The sequence below is a fragment of the Arachis hypogaea genome, chromosome 14, assembly GCF_003086295.3.
Source record: "Arachis hypogaea cultivar Tifrunner chromosome 14, arahy.Tifrunner.gnm2.J5K5, whole genome shotgun sequence".
Classification (NCBI taxonomy): domain Eukaryota; kingdom Viridiplantae; phylum Streptophyta; class Magnoliopsida; order Fabales; family Fabaceae; genus Arachis; species Arachis hypogaea.
The window spans coordinates 143,094,314-143,119,770 of record NC_092049.1 but is presented as its reverse complement, the minus strand read 5'-3'; the positions used below and the strand labels follow the sequence as shown (position 1 = coordinate 143,119,770).

The following is a 25,457-nucleotide window of genomic DNA, read 5'->3' as shown; positions in this document are numbered from 1 at the left end:
TAGCAGCAAAACGAAGATCCATTAATCATTCATCCATTAATACAAAAGATAAAGAGTAGGTCGTTTCCTTCCCTTACTGCATTCATTCAACAGTGTGTGATATATCTTAAACCTCAGAAGGCTCTAAGGAAGACGATAAGTCTGTCCCATAATTCCAAAGGCCCCATTCAACAGTGTGCGATACATCTTAAACCTCAGAAGGCTCTAAGGAAGACGATAAGTCTGTCCCATAATTCCAAAGGCCCCTTAGCTCACCTCTTACATATCCCAATACAATGGTCACACCTGTTGATCAATTAGGCAATAGCTCAGAGTTGAGACACAATACTTATACTTGAAAGATAACAAACGCTTCACATCTATTTTTAGCCAAAGCTAGTTTACCTAATGTACAGGGAACGAGGTAGAGAAGTGCTGGCTGTCCATGTCCGTTCATCAGATAAAGCCCCAAATATGTGAATATGAGGCCTGAAACACGAAAACTCTCCTCTGTCAAGAACTAAAATAACAGTCGCACAAAATCTGCATTGTGAGTATAAATAACTAATACGATTATAGTTTTAAATAGTGCCTAGAAATATTTGACATCGAATGTACATGATAACTAACAACAATTCAATTTGGGCCAAAGTTTCAGCAAATGGGTGAAAATTAAAGAGTTATGACTTATCAATACAAACATGGTGTAATTTAACTTACCCACGCCATAGCCAATTATCAACCAAAGAAAATATCCACTTAATGCTCCCTTCTTCTTATCTTTGTCAAATCTAAGACACCCAAAATACAGAAGAAATGTGTTAAAACAAACCGTCTATCATCTTGTTAGAAAGAAAAGTGTAGTCTGCCAACAAATCATTGAGTTTCCGGATAAAACAATCAAGTCAAATGTAATAAGGATCAGGAAAACTATATAGTGATGTAATCCTAAAATCATTACAAATATGCATTGTTATTTTCTTTCATTTTTTGGGTAGGAAAACAAGCATCTTTATGTTCAAAACTATGCCTATGCTATACATTTTCAATTTGGATAATCTTGCATTTATAGAAGCTGATTACAGCAGTACCTATGGGCAAAGGAAGCAAGCAAACCAGGAAAGAGAATATCTCCAAATCCAATCATGTCATAACCACCCCAGGGATCAACAAGACGAGGAAATCTCAAAAGCATTGGAATCGCTTCCCCACCAGCCCCGTCACCTCGAGCAACCTACAAAAGAAAGTCCATAAGTATCACAAAACTACAAGACACCTTAATCGTTTTTCTTTCTTTTTTAATAAAAAAGAAAAATCATGGCAGAGAAAAAACTGCTCTTAGACAATCCAACCAAGTGAATTGTGATTGTGTGATTCCAAAATCTAATACATACCGTTATCATAACACTCTCATGGAATATCAATGGAGATATGAACACCCAAAAGACGTCATAGACAAACGCACAACATAAGAGTACAGTTGCAACCTATTGTACATTAGATCCAAAAGAGAATTTACTATTAGAATTGTCATACAGATACAGAACAAAGTGAATAATGGAATAATTACTGACTTATTTTAGACAAGAAATCCATTCAGATACCTTAATATTAGGTAGTCTAGCCAACTGCAAGACTGTTATCATCAAGCAGATGCCCTACATAATAAAACAATGTTTCAAGCTACAAGACATAGTGAAATATCAATCAAACAACTTATCATCGGTTAATGGTAACAAACATAACTGAGAAAACAGCATGCCCTGCAATGCTTCAGAAAACCCACACTATGGAACCAAGATTCCAAATTTGGCATTTGGCTGATAAGTAAAACTGTATAAACATGCATGACTTAATAATTTGAAAATAATAAACTTGAGAGATATTAAAAAGGATAACTACCAAACAGGAAAATTTGGTAAAATATTACAAGCTTAGGACCAGCTAAATGCTCAACTAGTCAACAATGTTGAGAGTTTTTAGATATTAAAATTATAAAAAAAAATAAAGAAAATAACACTGATGTATATTCAACTAACAGTGTAATTCTGAAAGTGTTGGTTAATGATATGTTATAGAACCTATATGACCAATTGGTCTAGAGCTCATCCTAATTATCCCATATCTTATCGAAAGATGAACTTTCAGCACAATTTACACGAGGTAGGATAAACTTTGGCATTCTTCATGGTTTTAGCACAAAGGGCTCCTGCATGAGATGGTGTTGAACATAAAAAGCATTCATATCTTTTAACCTAACAACTTAAACTTTAGGGAGAAATGGTTTAGGACAAGGAATAAAAGTTTAATGGTAACCAGCAACAACTACAGGATTAAAAAAAAATTGAACCAATAATTCAAAAAAAAAATTACTAGCCATTTAAAAGAATTCAGAAACTGCAATGATAATAGAAAGACCCATTTTGCAGGTACTAGTAGCTAGAACTTACAAGAATATCTTGGCCAATCCATGAATATGATTGCTGTCGAGTAGCAGCCCAGAAAATCGCAAATGCCACAGAAAATAATAACACTACAAGTGAGAAAATAGAGACCTCCCCAAACAGAGGTAAATTCACTGTCTTCTGACCGCAACTTTGACATTTTCTGCTCACAGTTTGAGAGAGAGAGAGAGAGAGAGAGAGAGAGAGAGAAATTAACAGAACACACATCAAACAGAAAGAAAATTTATTTTCCTTTCTAACTGGAAAAGGAGGGAAAAATACATTGATTGTACCTTAAAGAGAGGCTTACAATACAACTGTGCATCCCCTGAAAAATAAACCAAACTTTAATTAATGCACAGAGGAAATTCAAACCTTTTGAATGTTTACGTTGTTGAAAACAGTGGTCCTGATACTTGTGCTACTAAAGAACTTCTCTCGGACATTTTCCTCTGGAATTCCTTTCTAAGTATACCTTGTGTATGAATCCAAAAAAGATACATAGTATAATTCGAGTAGCATATGTGAAACTGTCAATATTTTAGTTTATATATGGATAACAAATTTAATCTTTGTGACATCAACAAGGACAGGGAACCAGTACTCACTTCATGCACAACACAGACTATGATCTTTTGTCAGTTAGCTACATTACCTCAATGCCACCAATACAGAAAAATACAATCAGCACCCAGATAAACCAAGATGACATGAAGAAGAATAACAGCACAAGAAAAGTTGATGCTGTTATGACAAAAATGATAGCACCCTTTGTATCGATGTTCACAATTTCCTTATCAGAATCAGCTTTTGCTGTTTCACCATTTGAAGATTCCTAGCAAAATAAAAGAAAATTATATCTGCAAGTAAATAAATTTGAAGAGGTGTTACAAATAAACTGAAATAAATGCATCAATGAGCATAATGAAATAAATTCACCAATGAGCATAATGAAAGGAAGAAACCATGTTCCTATGTTCCACTGTGATAAGTACTGGAGTGACCAATCACTATAGCAATGGAAGTCAACAAAATATAGGGAGATGTAGACCAGTAAACGTGCTAAGATCCGTCAGTGATTATACGTATAATATCTCAGAATTGTTTGAATAGTAGGTACTTTCCCTCAATGAAAGCATGTTCTCAGGCTCACATAATGAGAAATGCTTGCTTAAGACATCAGAAAACACATTTATGTACACAGGATACTTTAAGGCAGAAGGTTACAAGGAAAAACCTTGGGACACAATTCATTATAGCGTTCATCAGACTGATTAGGAGCAGTTAGGTCTGACCAAAGTGAACCACATACAATTGTGCCAACAGACATCAACCACAAAAATGTGACTGAGAAGTCTACAAGTGGGCGAGGGGGAGCATATAACAGAATTTCCACTGCAATAAACAACTTAGAATTAAACATCTGTAGTGTAAGCCATGTAGAAAATAAACAAGACATCTAAGATAGACCTATGTAGATTCATCAATTTACGGCTGTGTATTACCATCAAAACAACACATGGTGGTCCTACACTCCTACAATTGTGTCATGTCACTATATATACTTGTTTTGAACACCACTAATCCTATTAATTATGAATATCTATGGTCTAGTAAATTTAGATCATAATCAGGCTACTATCCATGTAAATAAGGGAAACTAGGTCTTTTAACATCAGCTTCAAAGACATAATGTCACTTTTCTAACTGCATAAAGAACATAATAGTAAACCAGAAAATGTCCTAGGCTTTGTATTAAACAACTATCATGAACCTAACCACCATTTTCAACGTGACTTAGCCTACTTTCTCTCATGGCTTGTGCAAGTGTTTCAGTCACATCCATATGAAATTTCAACCTGGAAAACCATCTTAGAAGTATATTTCAATGTTCAACACAAAAATCTTGCTCAAATACAAATATATAATGAATAGAAAGTTTTAAATTCTAACAATTGAAGGCCTGACCTCGGCTTCCAGAAGTCAAGGATTTGTTGAGAGCTTCTCCCGCTGACTTTGTTATCATGACAACTGGGATTGAGATGCTTACCTCGGTGCTATTGGAGCAGACCATCTCAAAGAGATCTAACAGATGTGAAAAAACAGAGAATAAGCCAATAATTGGTGTAAATGAGTGGAGAAGCCACAAGCCTAAAGATATGTATGACAATCAGACAATGTGATCTGGGAAACCCTGTATGAACAAAACAAAAGCAAGAAAATGAACCTTCGGCATCATTTATCACCAACATGGCAGTAGCACCTCCCGACTGCACAAATGCAGCTTTAGTGGTGAAGTCACAACCACCACGCACACAGAGAGCAACCGAACCAGATAACTACAAAATGAAAATGCGCCACTCAGCAGTCGGTACACTTGTGACAAAAACATCAAGAGGTAAAACCAGGACACTTGTAATTATATCAAATCATTTTCTTAACTCAACTTATATAAAGTTATAATATAATATAATATCATTGTGTTTCCAAGTGTAACTATTAACTGGGTAATTGATTAGTAAGCAGAAAACCAGAAATCTGATGAAGGCAAGCTAGGGAGAAACAGAAAAGGAGTAGAAGGGAAGAAACCTTGGAAGTGGAAGCAGAACAGCAGTCGATAGGATAAGGGAGAATGGCGGGGGCTGGATCACTATTTTCAGCGCTCTCAGGCAGCGAAGAGCCAAATCTAGCTGTAACTCCATTGTAGACCCGACCTTCCTCGCCATCAACCCAGTTCTTCACCTTCACCTGCAGGGATTGAGAAGAGAAGGGTAAAAGATTAGTTCTCGTGTTTGGGAGGCAGATCCAATTGAAAGAGGGAAGAATGAGAAAGGATTGATTGGTGATTACCAGCTGGAAGGGATTATCGCAGGATTGAGACTTGGGAGCCCTGACGTCATCACGTTTAACATCGTCGGCAGCCGCTGCCACGGCAATCACAAACACAAACACAAACAAGACGGCCTGAGCAGGATGACACCTCCCCCGCCACATCCTCACACACACACGGAGAAATAGAAAGTCTTCCTGAGCTTGTGGTTTTTGTGTTTCTTTTCTCACACGCAAAGGAAATCGGGAAATTCGTCACCGCACCGGAACAATTAACATTTACCACACACAGTTAAAGAGTGAAGGAAGAGACGGTGATGTTTACTGTGTAGATTCTTTTAGATTTGAGGCTTGAGCTCTTTCACTTCCTCTGCTCTTTCTCAACTCCCGACCAAACCACCCAACAACTCCAAATTTTCAACTCCCTTATATATCTATATTTATCTATCCATCTAGGCAAATTCTCTGAGTCTATAAATTTAGTGTGGAAATTATCAAACTTATTGTTTGTGGTAAATTTTAAATATTTAAAAATTATTTATTTTTATATTTTTAAATTAAATATTAATTTTTATTTTTTTTTAATAAATTAAGTAATTATATATAGACACTATAATATACCCTATTTATATATTATTTATACTATATAAAAGTTGATACTAAAATTGTATTATATTAAATTATTAAAAAATTATAGGTAGACAATAAAAATATTAAACAATATAAATAATAGATATATCAGATGTTCAATTTATTAAGTGTGCATATGGTTATTATAATTTTAGATTTAGATGAGTATTTTGGAGTGTATTATATTTTACTTAAATTAAGCCAAGTTAACCCATTCTAGGTCCAAACCTAAACCACCATCACCTAGGCCCAACACACCACCAGCAGGTACTCTCCACCAAAGGTCCAAGATGAAGTCCATTAAAAGTTCCACACAGCCACCACCTACACCAAAGGAGAAGGATGCATCCAGTCAGGACTGTCTCCTTCAGTCACATAATTCAACTTTATGTATCTCCAATAAAGTTGAGGCTCATGGCAAAACTTCCACCAAGAGCTCAGGAAAAACTTTAGATGTTTTTGAAAATTTCAGTTGTGTGATGTTATTAATGTATTGCTAAATTGAGTAAATCCAATATTTGTGACACTTTTTTTGGTCTGAAACTTACCTAACAGGGTTTATGCTTCATGTTTCTTAGATAGCAACAGAGTTGCTCTAGGTTTCTGGATGTCAAAGGTATCCATCTTTTGTTGTTGTTTCCCTTTAACTAGATAATATTTTACTCAGGGTTCATGTAATGGAATTGATGGTGACTGAAATTTCTACATTTTATTGTTATCTTTCTATGCTTATTAATGAATTTGACATAGTTGTGTTCTGCCAGATGTGCTTGTGGTTCTATTTAATGTCAGTTCATATACATAAAGTTGATTAACACAATTCTTCATTATCAATTCCAGACTAACAGATACATTTTCCTTTCCAATTTCTTATCAAATTACAAGGACAGCAGTTCACTCACATAATTAGTCACCAACACCCTAAACCAAACTCATTAACACACACTCTGTCCATTTACAGATTCATTCAAACACATCACAATACAACTCAATTTACAAAACTCATTCACTCAAACACATCCAAAAAGAACCCTATATTCTCCACTAATTTCATCAAGCATACTTCAGTGGCATCACACAAGGTAGCCCCTACCTCTGATTCAACCAAATCTGCGACTAGAAGAAAAATAAACCAACCCATCCAACCGTGCCCAACACTGCAGCAACCTTGAACTTCCACTCAATGTCCTTCACTTTTGCTTTCAGGGCCGCAACTTTCCTCTTCATCCTTGCAATCTGCGGATCTTCAGCCTCTGTTTCTGGGTCTGTCCATCGGAAGAACTCACACTCTTCTTTAGTCTACAACATCCCACCAAAGTCAGTACCCAGAACAAACAAAACATTGTCATCAATCACGAACAAAAATTTAAAAAACGAATCTCATAGTAGACACAGCCCCAAAGTCGTCGCCCAAGATTGTTCTTCGTTTCCGAAATTCTTGGCACGGGTCTCTCACCATGTCCACAGAGAAGCCCCCTCTTCTGCGCAGACGACCGACTCCGAGACGACTGTAAGCTCTCGGCAGCCATGGCTTCACCTAGCTTCAAGAATCCTCGAAGCTGCTGCTCTATTACATTGGTTGGGGGTGAGATTTTGATTTAATCTCAACCCTCTCCAACCAGTTATGAAAATAAATAAATAAATAAATAAAAATTATTCATTAAAAGTTCAACTATCGGTAACAACTAAAAGGGCAAAAATGTTTATAGAGGGGAGGATGATTTTAAAGCGTTTCTCAGCGTTGAAGATGATTTTAATAACAAAAAAAGGTTCGAGATGAATTTGATTTTCACCCCATATCTTAAGAACGAAATAAGTACTTAATCCTAATTTATATTACTCATTAAAGATTTGAACTTGAGCACCGCTCTCAATAAAGCAGATGATATCCCGAATTTTAAAGACAGAAAATAAATTGTCAATCCTCTCTCAAAATATTTATAATATGCTCTAAATTTAATTTATTTTCAGTAATATAATCATAAACTCTCTTATTAAGCATGTCTTCAATAATCTCACTTTGAACAAAATCAGTTAATGTTATTACTATAAATAACTCTCTAGATTAGAAATGTCTTACTATTTATTTATTTTTATAAAGTAATTAAATATCTCACATGAAAAATAATTATTTTACATGTGTGTAAATTCTTCTATCATTTTGAAATTTATAATTTTCAAATCCATATCTGTCCAAAACGTGTATATTACATCTTTTCAAATAGTCTAAATGTTACAAGTGAGTCTAATAATTAGTTAATCCTGATTTTTTTTTTCTTTTTTTATAAGGTCTGGTTCACGAATAATTTTTAACATTTAATAAAGAAAGATAATATTATTAAATTTTATTATCATCGATGCAACAAAATAATTTTACAAAATATCTTTCTAATAAATATGTCAAGGACATTTGATAAGACGTTTAAATGTTTAATATAAAAAATTATTAAAAATCAAAGAACAAATATTTAAATTAATTTTTAATGAATCTTAAATTAAACACTGAATAAATTTTTATTTTTTAAAAATTTTTAAAAATTATTCATGTTATACAAATTAGTCTTATTTATTTATAATCAAAATTTTAATATATATAATATATATTATTTAAATTATTTTTTATTAATAATATATGTATAATTAATTATGTGGTAAAAATATATAAAGTATAATCACTTAACAAATATTTTTTAAAAAAATAATATTTTTAAAGTTAAATAATTATATTTTAATATGCTAATCATTATTATTTTTGATAAATTTAACGAGTGCATGTCTTTAACAATAAAGAATAATGTTATATAATTCATAAAAAAATTTATAATAAATTATAAATTTAAAAAGTATAAAAATAAAATATCAAATAAAATACTAGTATTTCTAACTATAAAGATGCAAATGTATAATTAAAAAATAAAAATTCAAGTATAATTAATTGGAGGCCACTCAGATAAAGATGTCTAAAACGTCTTTTTTTAAAGATGTTTCTATATTGTGTTTTAATTGGTTTCTGTATAATTTATTCGGTATTCCTCATCACATATTATTAAATTCCTAAAAAGATTTTCTTTCCAGAAACAATAAAAAATATTTAATTTGGACTAAAACAAAAAAGGTAATAAATTAACTATTAGATTTTTTTAAAAAGATTATTTACATAAAAAATATATCACATTCATCAATATATATATAAAAACAAGCTCTTAAAATTTTTATAAATAAAAAAATAATTAATTTATATTCGTACAATATATAAAATAATTACTATATTATTATTATTATATTATATATTAAGATTCACTAATTTAAATTTTTTTTAATATAAATATTAGAAATAAATAAAATTTTTATAACTAAATGTAGTGTAACAAAATATATATAATATTAATTAGTTCTTAAAAAATTCTAAAAAAATAGTTTCTTTCATTTTAGTAAAATAACTATTTATTAAAATAGACAAATTAATTATTTTTTTCATATATACCGTTTTTTTAAGACATAAAAGTAATTAATTAGGACATTGGTTAAGATAATTAAAGTCATTATTTCATTAAATTTTTAATTTAAAGAAAAAACCTAGTTAATTTTGGTATAGAAATTTTGAATTTGAAATTGATAAAAATTATGTTGAATTTTGATTTATTTGATTCTCATTTAAATTAATCACTACATAAGTTAAAGTTTTATTTTAAAGTTATATTCGAGCTTTAATCTGATTTTTAAAGTTTCAATTTACTTAGTTTGATTTTTTAACTTAGGTACGTGACTCATATTAGGGTTTTAAGTGTTTAGTTGAAAAAAAAAAGGTAAAAAAAATTTCAATTGTCACATCAAACAGTCGCTAGAATGTATAATGTAATAGTCGTTAGTCCATCTCAGCATGTCGTTAACGATTTTGTGAGACAGTGACAAAAATAAGATTAGGAACCAATGTGAGTCATAACTATTAAGTTGGGAGACTAAATTGAGTAAATCGAAATTTTTGAAATTAGATTGAAACGTAGTTGTTAGAACCGAACCAGTGATCGAACCGGTCAAGCTACTGGTTTACTGGTTTATTGGTTCAACCGATAAATCACTGGTTGAACCGATAAAACCGGTCTCACGTAAATATAAAATATAAAATAGTTAAAAACTTAAAATTAAAATTTGAAATACATAGCTTCACTAACATTTTATGAAGAATCAAGTCTCAACTTCTAAAAATAACTAATATAAAAAAATCATAAAATTTTAATACTACAATAGTATCTTATTTTGACACAATAAAAAATAATTAATTCATAAAACCTATCATCTAACTATAATATCAATAGATTTTAACACTAACATCAAAACAAATAACCTTAATCACAATACTAGCAATAAAATAGATCAAGTAAATTAATAAATTTTTAGAAAAATTTATATTTATATTAATAATGGTATATAATTAAAATATAATTAATTTTAAAAATAGAAAAACAAAAATTTAATTAAATTAGATATTTATGTATACTATATAATTAGCATTTGTCAAATATAATACTTAGAAGTGTAATGGCTAAGTGGCAAGTAAAGGTTGCTTTTGCTCCAAGGTTCTTGGTTCGAGACCTTGTGGAGACATTTTAAAAATTTTTTCAAGTAGACCAGTTCGGTTAGACCGGTTTGCACCGGTTCACATCGGTTTTATTCCTTAAACGGTCCAAGGAGTAAACCTAGTCCGGTTCACTAGTTTTCCGGTCGAACCAGTCGAATAAGTATTATCTCTTTGTTGACAATTAAGTTGTTTTGATGGTAATTGAGATCTAATAATGGTTTATAATAAAAGAAGCATTCTTTTGCAACAATGAACCTATAGTAGTAGTTAGGGGTGTTCGTAGATTAGATCATATCCATATAAATCCACAGTATTTATCCGTATCTGATCTGTAATTTGAGGATATGATCTGATCTGTAAGATGATCGGATTGGATCGAATCGGATCCACACTCTAATCAGATAGAAGTAAATATGTTTACAAAAGTAAACAAAAAAAAGAGTTGTTGAGTTAAGAAATTAACTAAATTAATTAGTGATGACAAACATTATTTTTGGCAAAATAAATAATTAGAGTGGTTTAATTAATAAGTATATGTTGCTAATTATTTATTATATGTTGCAGGCCAAAATGTGAATTACAGTCCAAATGGAATGAGAAACAAAACAAGGTTGGTGGGCTGGTAAATCAAGCAAAGCCCAAAAGGAAGCAAGCTTAAGAAATTAAAATGAGCCAAGCATATCTCTACCCGATCCAAGCCCAATTTTGTTTCAGCAAACAATTCCCTCCATCTTGCTCCAACCAAAGCAACGTTCCTCTCCTCTCTAATCAAGTCAAATCAAGAGTTCAGAAAAGTAAGAAAGAGAAAGAGAGAAAAAGCTTCCTCCATAAGCCAATAACCAAAGAAGCAATAGAGAGAGAGTTGAAGCTTGAAGCACAGAAGCTAAAACAGAAATCCCAAGCTAAATCAAGCTTAAGAAAGGTAATCCATCTCATCTTGCATGCATCAAATCTTCATCCCTTCTTCCCAACTCTCTGCTATATCCGAAAATGGCATTCAAGGGAAAGTTGGTCTCTGCCCTATTCTGTTTCACATCTACGGTCACAAGTGATACTTGGGGACCAAGTTGGTTTTCAAGGGCTCAGATCAAGTTGACCTTTGGAAGATTTCTATGGTTGCTGTATTATGGCTTTCGGTCAAGGTGAGGAAGTCAGAAGGAAAGTTTCTAATCTGAGGATTAAAGAGAAAAAGTAAATCTGTGGGTTGGTGAAGCTCAAGGCTCAAGGTGTTGACCTTGGAAGAAGAACCCAACAACATGCAAGGAGATAAAAAGAGGTTTGCTGTTCATTCAGAAACTAAGGAGAGAAAACCAGAGTGTGAGAACAGTGTTCTGTTAAGGAGTTCATCTACTTGGATAATGCTTTCTTTCAAAGAAGCATTCGGCCAATACTGAAGAACTCAAGCTGAGGTTTGCGAATCTGGTTTTGCACATAGCAAAGAGGCTGCTGATGAAGTCAATCTCCTTCATGTTTTACTGATTGTAATGTACTTTTCAATGTTTATCATTCTGTAATTTCTAGTGAGAAAAGGCAGTGTGAGAAAGCTTAAGTAAAAGCCATGAGTGGAAAAAGGCTGAGTGAAACACTTGAGAGAAAAGCCTAGAGTTATTTTCAGATTTCTTTAGGTATGTTTATGTCTTGTATCTTGTACCTGTGAGGTATCCCTTTCTTAGTTGGGTTAGCACTAAGAGTGAATAGTTAGGTATTAGCATAGCCAATGTCAAGTTAGGTTAGAACTTGAGTGTGAAAGGATTGGGTCAATCCTGTGTTATTGGTGTATGTAATACTGTTAACTATAGTGAAATTCTTCCATAGTTGTGGAGGAGACTGGATGTAGGTTGCATAGCACAAGGCAACCGAACCAGGATACATGCTGGTGTTAGCTTTTCTCTTCTCTGCTGTGTTCTGTTTTCTGATATTCATGAGACAAAAATAAATTGTCTCATAAATTTCCGCTGCTAAGTTAAAACAGAATCAGAATTGCAAATCTGTTTAAAAAGGGTAACAACAGCAACTAAAAGGAAAACATAGATTCAACCCCCCTTCTCTAAGCCTACCACAACCTTCAAGAGTAAAGTATCGTTTTTGTCCCTAACGTTTGGGGTAAATCTTATTTGTGTCCCTAACGTTTAAATCGTCCTATTTGTATCCCTAACGTTTGTAAAAGTGATTCAATGTTATCCTATCGTCAATTACACATCATGATCCAAACATAAAAACTGCGAATATCGAATTTGATCTAATGAGTTTAGTGGGGATTGGATCGAAATTTCAGCCATATCCCATCTGTAAACACCCCTAGCAATAATAACTAAAAATTTATAATAATTATATTTTTAACTAAGAGGAAGTGTAAAAAAATATACTAAATACAAGAACATTTAATCAAATATTAAAAGAAAATTTTACTTTAAAACAGTTGGACTTTTTTTGCTCATATATATATATATATATAAAATAATAATATGATCATTGTTTTATATATCACACAAATATAAACGTTTTTTTTTCTATGATCTTAAGAAAGGTTTTGTAAGTCTCTAACCTTGTTATCGATTTTTGTAGTGTTAGCTCTCATATTATCAATTTGATTCATATATAATTCGGATGATAAATTATTTGGTGACGTGCTTCCTTTTTTTACTGTGATATACTTGTTTATTATTATTATTATTATTATTATTATTATTATTATTATTATTATTATTATTATTATTATTATTATTATTATGTACATTAAAAAATAACAGGCCAAATTATTGCCATAACATAATAGAAGTATGGAAGTTTATCATTCTTCTCTGATGGTTTTCAGTGGCTAAGAGAAAGGAGGTTGAATCTTAGCCCCCTTTTTGCTCAGTAACACTTGCTAGTCTTTGAAATGACTTCAGGAGACTTTTTGATTTTTTGTCTCGTCCTTAGTCACGAGACTTTTATTTTTGTCTCGTCACTTGGCACGAGACTTTTATTTTTGTCTCGTCACTTGGCACGAGATATTTTTCAGTTTTAGCTCATGTGCAGTAGAAACAGAAATGGAGTAGAGAAGAGAGAAAATTACACCCAGATATATCCTGGTTCAGCTGCTAAGTGTAGTGCAGTCTACATCCAGTCTCCATCACAACCATGATGGAATTTCACTATAATCTTCCTGATTACAGACTGTAAAGTGCTAACCCAACTTACAAGGGAATTCCCACAGAATCATGAAACACAACATAGATGAACAAAGAAACTCTAAGGATATCTATGGCTTTTTCTTTTAATTTTGCACTCTCTACCTTTTTCCGCTCTATGGCTTTTTCATACAAACCTCACTGTTTGCCTTTTTCCATGAGACTCAAGACACGACAAAATTAAACAGAAAAATTACAAAACAAAATACATTGAAGGAGAAGAGAAAACTGTTAGCTCAGGTAGCTCTGAGAATTTTGTGCCTTGCACTCTCACACTTTCTCCTTACTCCAAACAGTGGCTGTTCTCTCTTTTTATAGAAGAGGGAAGCCTCCACTTTTGAAGCCAAAAACCAAGCCAACTTCTTCTTCTCCAAGAACAAAACCAGTTCGGCGAGAGAGAGAGAAGAGATAATCCATGCAAAATCCAGCATGCAATTACCTCTAGTCCTTCATTGGTCATCACTCTTCATCAATCCGAGCGCTCCATCCTTGGCTTGCTCTCCAAGATGGATTTCTGGCCCTTGATGCTTCATGATGATGATGACTTCTTCTGCTCCACTTTTGCTTCCTTCCTCACGTAGCCACCCTAGCTACCTTCTGTGATGAGTGAACCCAAAAGCAGTGACAAGCCATCTTCTCCAAGATCTTCTCCTTGCTGGCCGAATCTCCTTCTCCATGTTTTGTATGGAGAGGCTAAGATCTCACCACCATATCTTTCCTTTCATGGTTGCAGATCTTAGCCACTACATTTTTTTTTTGTTTTCTTGCCATCATTGTGATGGTCTTGTAGCTTGCCTTCCCTTCTTTTTGATAGCTCAAAGTCTCCATGGTTTGCTGTGTAAGGACCGAAGAGAAGGAAAGAAATGAGAGAGAAGAAAGTATGAAGAAAAGCAATCAAGTGGGTTTGAGTAAAATAATTAATGTGAGTTGCTTTTACTTCCCTTAGATGGAGTAGCGTGTAGCATTGCTAATCACCATCAAATCAATTTGTCAATTTCTCTCTCATAGTTCCCATGCAATAAATGATAATTGAATGAATTTGAAATCCATCACATGGTTAGAATTGAGATCCGTTGGAAGGTATAGGCAAATAACAACATTTGCTTTCCTGATGAATTATTTTCGGATCAAGTATTGGAGTATCCAACCAAGATTTTGAGTTGGGCTAATGATAATGTGAATTGAATCTGGTCCATTCAAAATATTTCAGCCACATTTCTTTGATTAAGATCAATTGGGCTTAATTCATTAATACTGGCCTAACTAACAGAACCATTAATTCAGCCATATAAATTCAATTCCAATGCTGAGTATATGAATTGGGCTAGCTAATGTTTTTCGGCCCAACACTAAAATATGCATTGCAAAAATATTTAAATCAACATATGAAAATTAAAATCAAAATAATAATCTTGCAATTAATCACATTAATAATGTTTGATCATCACTAAATTAGAAACAGAATTTTCCAAACTCATCATTCTCTAATAGAGAAAACAAAATTCTTTTCAATAGTTTATTTAACGTTTAGTAGAATAAAAATAAATTTTATTAGAATAAATTTTTAGTACGAGTTTAATATTTTTATTTATCATAAAATATTTATAGAATTACTCGTAGATAAATTTTGGAAAAAAGAAAAAAAACATGATTTTTAATTTTATTTTTAAATAAATTTTATTTTTATTTTTCTATAATATTAATTTTTTACCGTATATAATTATTCAATTATTTTTTAATCATATATAAATAAATTACTCTTAATAAGACTTTTTTGTGTTATTCAATTATCTTTTTTAAAAAAATAATTAATTATTAAAATAATTAAACTTTTCACAACAAAAATAATAAAAAAAATTAAGAACGAAAAAAATTAACTATCCTGATAATTTTTTGTATTTTTATTCATATTTTAATTATAAACATAAATATAATTTAGTTATATTATTTATGAAATGTGACTATAGATATAAATAAAATTTAGTTATATTACTTATATATAGTTTCATTATATTGTATTGCTTATAAAGTTAAATTATAATTATGACAATAGAATTGTTCTTGTATTTTTATATGTGTGACTAATTAGTGGTGTTAAAACATTACTCTTAATTATAAATAAGGTTTATAATTTAAAAAATCAAAGACTCAATTAAAAAGATACGAAAAAAATGATGTTAAAATATTCTAACTCTTTAAAATAAAAATATTCGAAATTCAATTAAAAATTATTTAAAAATTAAACTCAATAAAAATTTATATTCAATGTGTTTTGTATTAAATATATTTAATAACCTATTATATCATATTGGTTGAAATTAGTTTTTATAATGTTAATTTTTTAATAACACTTTATTAGAAAAAATCATCTTTTCAGAATTTTTTAAAGAGAAAGTCTAGGGAGCCAATGGCTTAAGCGTACAATGTGTACAATGAAGGTTTAGAAAGTATTAGAGATATCATTATTAGTGTTACGCTTTTGGGATGAGTGATTTCAGGACATGGTATAAGAGTTCCAGATGCGGAAGGTCAAGAATTCGAACCTTGGTGAACCCAAAATTAACTTTTTATAACATGAGATGTTTATTATCCCTGGTATCCGGATGGTTATCCTTGGTATCCGGGTTATTCTGCATAGTATAAGTGATGTTCATTTAATTCATAAACCAAAGATTTAGCCCATTGTACATATTGTACACTTAGGCCATTGGCTCCCTAGCACTACTCTTTTTTAAAAACTAATTAATATTATATATATTTTGTTATATTACATCTTGTTATAAAAAATTTATTTATTTCTAATGCTTATATTAAAAATAAAAACAAAATTTAAATTAGTAAATTTTAATCTATAATATAATAATATAGTAATTATTTTATATATTGTACGAATAAAAATTAATTATTTTTTTATTTATAAAAATTTTAAGAGCTTTTATATATATATTTTGATGAATGTGATATATTTTTTTATGTAAATAATTTTTTTTAAAAAAATCTAATAGTTAATTTATTATCTTTTTTGTTTTAGTCCAAATTAAATGTTTTTTATTGTTTCTGGAAAGAAAATCTTTTGAAGAATTTAATAATATATGATGAGAAACACTGAATAAATTATACAAAAATCAATTAAAACATAACATAAAAACATCTTTAAAAAAATATATTTTAAACATCTTTATCTGAGTGGCCTCTTAATTAATTTCACATAAGACTAATAATTGACCGTCGTTAAATAAAAGTTTTGTCAAATCAATCCAACCATTTAACGATTTTCAACCATGACTCCAATTGAGTTTTTATCTAATGGAAATGGTACTCCACAGACACGCGGTGTGCTGATGCCAGGTTGGACGCATCCACTTGAATCTTTATAACTCCTCCCCTTTCTCGCTCTCTCTCCGCTCTCTCGTCTTTAGTAGTCGGCACTCGGCACATCACAGGTCAGGCACAGTAAAAGCAAAGCCCCACTCTTCTGATTTTTTTATTCTATTTCAAAATTCAGCAGGTGATCTGATCTAATCGGGCAACAATGTCATCATCGGAGGACGAGGGAGGTGAAGAGTACCTCTTCAAGATCGTCATAATCGGAGACTCTGCCGTCGGCAAGTCCAACCTTCTGTCCCGCTACGCTCGCAACGAGTTCAACCTCCATTCTAAGGCCACCATCGGCGTTGAATTCCAAACTCAAAGCCTCCAGATCGACAACAAGGAAGTCAAGGCCCAGATTTGGGACACCGCCGGCCAGGAGCGCTTCCGTGCCGTCACCTCCGCCTACTATCGTGGCGCAGTGGGCGCTCTCATTGTCTACGACATATCCCGCCGAACCACCTTCGATAGCGTCGGTCGCTGGCTGGATGAGCTTAAAAGTAACTCTATCCAACTCTATGTATTTTCTTTTGATCTCTTGAATAGATCTATTCCTATGCCACACACTAATCCGATTCAGTTCACTTCAATCTGCTCACATTTCACATATATGTTAAGCTTGAATTTTATTCTAACTGTAAATTATGGTCTGATTTTGAATGGAGCATAATAGCATTGACTATAACTTACTAGGAGGGATAATTATACCTAACTTCCTTAATTGTAGAATGTCTTCTGTTGCTAACTGGCATAATACATGCTTCTGTTCTTTTGTTTCATCTTAACAAATTAACTACTCTAGTGAAATGATTAACTTAGTGTTTATAAGACAGCCAATATGCATGTTAGAGATCAGGTGTATGCTTGACTTAGCTCTGGTATATACATATATCTCCCAAGTCAAACAGAAAGGTTAGAGATAAATTATGAACAAACTATTGGATGTAGCTAGATTGAATTGTTCTTTCTCAACTCTGCTTTTTTGTTTGCTTTGGTGCTTATATCAATAGTCTTTTCTAAATCATGTTTCATTAGTAATAGATGTATAATTAATTTTGTGGTAGGAGTACATAGAGAATACATTAGGTGTAACCACCTAACAAATATTTTTACTCCTTATGTACTCCTACCATAAAATTAATTACACATCTGTTGCTAATGGAAAATAATCTAGATAACAAATAGTTCAATATTCTTTGTTTTGTGAAATCTCACTCTCTGAGTTTATTTAAACTACCTTTCAGCTCACTGTGACACAACGGTAGCAATGATGCTTGTAGGCAACAAATGTGATCTGGACAACATCCGGGCAGTAAGCATTGAAGAAGGAAAAAGTCTTGCAGAAGCAGAAGGTTTGTTTTTCATGGAAACCTCTGCGTTGGACTCTACAAACGTTAAGACGGCTTTCGAGATGGTTATTCGGGAGATATACAACAATGTCAGCAGGAAAGTTCTCAATTCGGACACCTACAAAGCAGAATTATCTGTCAACCGGGTGAGTCTTGTCAATAATGGGGATGCTACCTCAAAGCAAAACCAAAGCTATTTTTCTTGCTGTTCAAGGTGACTTCTTTTTCATATTCAGTTAGTGCATGGGCCACCTTTTTAATTCAGTTTGATTTAATTAAATGGGTTTGCTTGTTATTCGAGGGATATGATTTGAGAGAGTTCTTTAATTACAGCTATAAGTCATAATATAGTTAAAAAAACTGTTATCTTCAATTTAAGAAAACCAGTATAATTGTATAATTGGATACAATGAGCACGTAATTGCAACAAATGAAATAGACTTCCATTTATATCTTGTTAAGTGAAATTTTTCAATGATTTGCTGATTTCTTGATTTGTTCTATTGAGCGAACTTGTTTTTGGTGCTCACCGAGTGACCGTTATGATTTATCATGATATGTCACACGATAATGATAGGAAATCAATAAAAAATTAGTTTAAATAATTTAAATTTATTTTATTTAAAATTAATTAATGAATATTAAATGAAATAAATTTAGATGGCTTAGATTAATTTTTTATTATCTTTATCTTTGTTATATGTTTCACTTGGTGCTTGTTTTTAACTACGTTGTTTTTTTTTTCTCCGGTTAACAAATGAGCTTTATTATATCTTCATGAAGAATCCTTTTTAGCTCTAAAGTTGATGAATAAACACAAACTCTAAATATATGTCTAAACCCTGAGTACATTGAAAATCGAGTCCTGAACTCTCTTGTATTAGATTATTGGTTAATTAGAGGTCCAAAGTTAACTTTAAATTTTAATTTGACAGTATAGGTTATTTTTTTAAGACAGGTTGGACGGCCTTCACATTACCACATCACAAATTTGACTAATTTCTTTGAATATTAAAAAATTTTAGTATAATATTTAGTTATTAAATTTTGTAATATCTTTTAAAATTATAGGAGCGGAATAATATGTCCTGTGCGTATTAACCCTTTTACGTTAAAACATATAATACATAGAGACGGACATATTATTCTATTTTTATAATTTTAAAAAATATTACAAAATACAATAACTGAATTGAGTGTTATACTATAATTTTACTCATATCTGAACAAATAAACGCACAAAGTCACGTACATATCATCGGTCTCGATGACATGATATACCTTACCTAATAATACATACCTATGTAAAGTAATTTGAATAAGGAGATTTCTTACGTGGACATAAGAGCAGTAAATCTTCCTTTTTGGTAATAAAAGTTTCTATTATTATAAGAAAAAAATACACCACTTGGAATATATATCAGATTCTGGAGCCCGTAGCGGCAATAAAGAATATCTATTAGAAATGCGTCCGAGATTAGAGGAGGTTCTTATTCCGGGATAATAGAATAACTGGTTGAGGTAGGGGCGCCGCTGGGCGGGTTGGGGCGCTTCAAGAGGTGCTTCGGTTCTATACCTAGCGGATAATATGAACGTTTCACAAGAAAGATTGAATCGTGGAATTGATTTTAGTTAGATGAGCTCCTTTAAGCTAAGGTAACTCCGGGATAGAGGGACGAAGTGGGCTGCTTTCAAGGGCTAGAATTTCCCTGTTTCGGCGTGAGATTGGCTTAGCTTGATCTTTCTGTGTACCTAAAGTAAGTTTGTCCATAGCGTAGTAAAAGCTTAAAAGATTCTGGTCCGGTTCGGCCTTATCAAGTATGATTTATATATATATATAGATAAGTATTATAATTAAGCAACCTGTTTATTAATTCATTTGTTAATATTTTAAAGATACTAAAACTCAATCGTTAAATAAATTATTTTGTATTGTATATATTTATACACATTTTATATAGTTTTTTAGTAAAATAATTAATTATTAAAATAATCAAATTTTTTACAGACAAATAATCAAATATTTTAACAACAGTATAATCAAACCACTTATTAATACAAAAAAAAATTACTATCATTATATTTTGATTTTTTATACTCTTATTCATATTTTTTCTATAAATATGACTTTAATTTTATTATTTTTTTATAAAATTTGATTATAAAGATAAATATATAAACATTATGCATTCTAATATATATTTTTATAAAAATAATTAGTAACTTTTTTTCATATAATATGATTATTTTGTTATATATGCATAAAATAAAGCAACAACTGTGAAACTAGTTAAGATGATAAATATTTTAAAAGGAGTTATGTTACGTATACACTAAAATTAGTTATTAAAGTCAGCTATCAATATAAAATACATCTTGGAATATAAATATACATTGAAAATAAATTAAATCACACATATATTTATACACAAATACATTAGCGGCTGATTTTAGTAACTAATTTTAATGTATAAATAACAATTTTTTTAAAAGATACAGAAATATAAAGTATAACATTTTGTATTTAAAAGACGTGTTGCTAGAAAATCAATTTTTTTCGGTGAACAATCAATCAACAAAGAAGTAAATGTGAAAAGAAAACATTATTTAGCCAATTTTTAGCTAACAATCAATCTGTAAAAGCATTGCAGAGTAGGGCTGTCAATATATACCCCATCCGCGGGTATCCAATCCGAACCAACCCGTTAGAGTGCAGGTAGGTAGGGTACGGATTTAGAGTATACTCTACCGGCCTACCCTATCATACTCGCATCCTTAATATATTATATAATATATGTAAAAGTTATCTATGTAGTGAATAAAGTGAGTCTTGTACTCACAATCTTCTTATTATAAAAACTTGAAATAATCACTAAATTAGTTGATAATCATATTATTTGTAATTTTATGTTGGATTTCTTTAAGATTTTATTGTTTTTAATTTTAATTTGAATCAGTTTTTTATTTTCTATTTTATTAATATGTATGAAATTTGGAATGGTTGAATTTTATATTTTTTTTTCTGCGGGTAGGGTCGGATAGGATAGGGTTTAGAACTTTAAAGTGCGAGTAGGGTTAGCCGGTTAGGGTTGAGAGATTCTAAACCCGCGGGTAAGGTAGAATAGAGTTTTGAGAAAGTTTCCAACCGCGAGTAGGATTAGAGTCTAAATCCTATCCTACCCATTGTCAGCCCTATTGCAGAACCAACTAGCTATAACTCAAATGGCATAGTCTCTTCATAGTTACTTAGAGGTCGTGAGTTCGAGACTTCGAGTCTCCCTATCTTTGGTTTATTGATGATTTTATAATTGTCACCATCATATAAAGATATTTTATTTTAAATATTAGATGATAAATTTTGAAACTTAATTTTCATGTTATAAAAATATTATATTTATTTAAAATGTGACAAAATAAATAAATCACACTATTTAAATTAAAATTATCATGAGAAGATATTTTTCATATCTTTATTAAAGTAATTGCCTTTATTGAATTATGTCACAATTGTATCACCATTGTGCATGGCATCTAAAAGTACCCTATTTTCTATTTTTTTAAATATATTTTCATTTAATTTTGGTGATTACATTTTTGAATGTGCTTTGAACGAGTTTTTGTGAATATGTATAATAATTTTGGGTTTGAATTTTGACATTTTTAGATTTGGTACAACTTTTAGATGTGCTTAGTTCATTCAAAATGTCTGGTTCCTTAACGTTGCCGATTTCTCCCTTTAAAAGGAGAAAAAATATTTATCTTTCATTTGCCAAAATTGCGACGAACTACAGATCATGTTAATAAGAAAATCTTAAAACTCTATGATCAGTGGCGGAACTTGAAACAAAATTTTGGGGGGCTAAATAGAAAATAATTGTCAAAATATTTTTTTATATGGAACTCATTTAAGATAAGCTCGTCTAATCTCATCTCTTTGGTTTGAGTGATACTGCCAAATTTAAAACCCTTTTTCAAGATCTCGTTCTAAAAAGTTAAAGTTAAAGTCATCAGATATAACTTTTTGAACTTTTGAAGGTTATATCTCACTTTCTTCGTGATTCATTAAAGTAGAAGAACTATCTACATGTGTTGATATTGTAAAAGTTATATGTTCTTCTTCTTAAATATTAGCCTTCCTCTTAAAAAATGTATCAATTCTTTGATTTTTCATTATTATTTTATATAAAAATTTGAATATATATTCTGTAAAATATATAAATAAGAAGTTAGAAGGACAAATATTAAAATTTATAATATTTATTGAATTTTTTTATCAATTTATACAAATACAATAATATTAATACTTATTGAATATTCTATTATTTTTTATCATATAAAAAATTAAATTAAATAAATAGTAAAATATAAAATAATATTAAATTAAATAAATAAAAGATATCTAATATTTTATATTTGAACCTAAAGATAGAGAGAGTGTTGTTTATTGAACTTATTAGATACTTTAAGTCATAGTAAAGTATTTAAGTCAATTGAACTATTTTTTATCTTTTAAAAAAGTACTAAGTTTTTTATAAAAAGTTTGGGGGGGCCATGGCCACCCCTTGTCTGAACTAAGCTCCACCACTGTCTATGATGGAGGGTCAACCGTAAAGACATACAAAAATTCTAGGGTGGATGTTATCCCACACCCATACACATACCAATACCACATCCCAATCCAGCAGCAAAAACTTCTTATGTTGTCAATCTGAAAGATCCAATTTGACTTAATTATTTTTTGGCCCAAAAAGGAAACACCAGACTTAGGAATTTAACTCTCTTAATTTTTAAAAACAAGGCTTCAAGCGTCAAACTTTGAATGACAAAAATGCCTAAAAATTCGAACTGTATCGAAGAAAAGAAGTAATAATTTATGTGTAGCGGTTGCTATCGTCAACTACCACAAACAATAACAAAAGAAGTTTTTATTGATTACTTATAAGGGGAGATAGTGAATATAGGGTGATATATCCATGATGAGACATGAGTGATGACTTTAGTGATAGCCTACAATTGCCCCATGGTGAGCAGCAATATGGATCTTCTAGAAGCTCTGGCTACAGAGAAATGAAAATGACAGAATAAGCAAACTTTCTTTTCAGCGCATTGAAAAGGAAAATGACTTGTGCAGATATTTTTTAATTTGTGCATTTCACTAGCGTGAGATACATGGATGGATCGATCAGATATGAGACATCAAGTGGTAGGGTGGGTCACTAACTAGAGAGAGGTCCAATACCTCCTCATCTCAAAGCCATTCCTGCAATACTGATAGTCCTCAATGGTCTTTTCGATCTCAGACTGTGTGTTCATGACAAAAGGGCCATACTGAGCCACGGGCTCGTTCAGTGGCTGGCCTCCAATGAGCACAAACCTGAGAGGCTTTGAAGAGGAGTTGTTGTTGTTGTTCCAGACGCTGAGGCCATCCCCTTGGCTCAGAACCAGCACATGGTATGGGCCAGTTGGCGATGAAGTTGGAGAGCCGAACACTCCTTCACCTTCAATGACGTATACAAAGGAGTTCCATGTCTCCGGAATGCTCTGATGCAACTCAGCTCCGGGACGTAGCGTGAAGTCAAGGAACATGGTTGGAGTTCGAGTATAGACCGGGGAATGCACCCCCATTGCTTCTCCTGCTATCACTCTCACCTCCACCCCTTCCTGCTCTGCCGATGGTATGTTCTCGCTCAGAAGTTCTTGGTAGTTGGGTTCAATCCTGAGAAGATGAGAATAATAATAATTATAATGTGATGAAACAATGTTATTCAATTGAATTGGTGAATTCTTACATCTTGTTGTTGGCGGATAAGTTGATCCATAGCTGCAAGCCGTTGTTGTTGGTTGGTTGGGCAGGCATCTCAGAGTGAATGATTCCCCTGCCTGCGGTCATCCACTGAACATCGCCAGCTCTGATTGTGCCCTGGTGCCCTGCAAAATCTTGGTGAGTTATGCCCCCCTGTAACAAGCTAAGAGTGTCAGCCTTTTAACATTTATACGAGACAAGAGACGGAAAGTAATATATATATACCTCTAGGACGTAGGTAACGGTCTCAAAACCTGTAAATCCACGCAAGAGAATGAGAATTGATATAGATAATCAATATTTGAGGCATGTCAAATTAAATAATGTACCTACCTCTGTGGGGATGATCAGGGAATCCTCCAGGGGGGGATACTGCAAAACACGCAATGCAAACAGGGTCATATAAAAACCGACGAAGCTAAGGGAAGGGCAGGGCTTGCAAGTTGCAAGGAGATGGAGATGTTACCTGAGAAGTGATCCAACATCAAAAATGGATCCAAGTTCTTCAACTCGCTTCTGAGAATAAAAAAAAACCAAATTAAAGCATCATCATTCATCAAGGCAAGATGGATGGATGTATAGAAAGCAAGCGTACCTTCCAATGCCTCTTCTGACAACAGCCCCATCGCCTTCGCGTTGAGACTTGGCCAGAACCTTCTTGAGGACCAATCTGGGTGTGCTGAGAGCAGATGATGATGCCGACATGGTGATGGTGGTGATGTTAGTGGTGATCCTCCGATTGAACGGCAACAGGTGAAGGTGCCTTGCTATTAAACCTCTCATAAACTAGCTAGTATATGAACTATGATGATGGAGGGTTTGCAGACATGCGTGTATATATATATATACACACGGCCACGGGGATATGTATGTGATTGAGAAAGTCGATTAATATTAGAATAATGTGGGACGGAACTGGGAAGAGAAGATGAAGGAACGCGCAGACAACAGAAGACCAAGACGCCTTATGGATTGTAGGCGTGCGTGGGCAAATATAACATTGTGGCCTTGTGGGATCCACTTTCTCCCCTTTCAACAATCATCACCGTGACATCAGCCTCTTGTCATCATCATCAACCACCTAAGAGATTTTAGTTATTACAAATGAGAAATCTTTTTTTGTCTAAAACAGAATAAATCTTAATTTTCTTCTCATTTTACCTCGCTTCCAAATGTATCTATATTATTAGTTAACACTTATAGTTAATAAATGATAAAATCAGCCACATATTTTATTAATAAAGGTGATCTAATTATCTTTTCAAATAAATTCTTTTAAAATATAACAAATATAATTATTGT

General features: G+C 32.0%; 3 protein-coding genes across 4 annotated transcripts; 1 reads left to right on the top strand and 2 right to left on the bottom strand.

Annotated features, from left to right (window-relative positions):
• Window positions 1-5,727, bottom strand: LOC112798305 (signal peptide peptidase-like 3). The gene is made up of 14 exons (XM_025841572.2): window positions 5,274-5,727; window positions 5,013-5,171; window positions 4,651-4,762; window positions 4,392-4,508; window positions 3,661-3,818; window positions 3,079-3,258; window positions 2,717-2,751; window positions 2,430-2,586; window positions 1,584-1,637; window positions 1,374-1,466; window positions 1,071-1,213; window positions 700-770; window positions 385-468; window positions 1-285 (listed from the first exon to the last, which is right to left on the bottom strand). The coding sequence occupies exons 1-14, from the start codon at window positions 5,415-5,417 to the stop codon at window positions 188-190; spliced, it is 1,605 nt and encodes a 534-aa protein (XP_025697357.1). The 5' UTR covers window positions 5,418-5,727; the 3' UTR covers window positions 1-187.
• An 11,199-nt stretch (window positions 5,728-16,926) lies between these two features.
• On the top strand, window positions 16,927-18,813 carry LOC112798304 (ras-related protein RABA5e-like). The gene is made up of 2 exons (XM_025841571.3): window positions 16,927-17,503; window positions 18,248-18,813. The coding sequence occupies exons 1-2, from the start codon at window positions 17,167-17,169 to the stop codon at window positions 18,568-18,570; spliced, it is 660 nt and encodes a 219-aa protein (XP_025697356.1). The 5' UTR covers window positions 16,927-17,166; the 3' UTR covers window positions 18,571-18,813.
• A 4,449-nt stretch (window positions 18,814-23,262) lies between these two features.
• Window positions 23,263-25,303, bottom strand: LOC112798303 (pirin-like protein). Of its 2 annotated transcripts, XM_025841569.3 has the most exons (6): window positions 24,751-25,303; window positions 24,622-24,671; window positions 24,489-24,527; window positions 24,381-24,409; window positions 24,142-24,308; window positions 23,263-24,068 (listed from the first exon to the last, which is right to left on the bottom strand). In XM_025841569.3, exons 1-6 carry the CDS (start codon window positions 24,936-24,938, stop codon window positions 23,573-23,575), a joined length of 969 nt encoding a protein of 322 aa, XP_025697354.1. In that variant the 5' UTR covers window positions 24,939-25,303; the 3' UTR covers window positions 23,263-23,572. The 2 variants fall into 2 exon arrangements, with proteins under 2 accessions (XP_025697354.1, XP_072071409.1); XM_072215308.1 differs by lacking the exon at window positions 24,381-24,409 and having other exon boundaries at window positions 24,142-24,318; window positions 24,485-24,527.
• Between the last annotated feature and the right edge of the window lie 154 nt (window positions 25,304-25,457).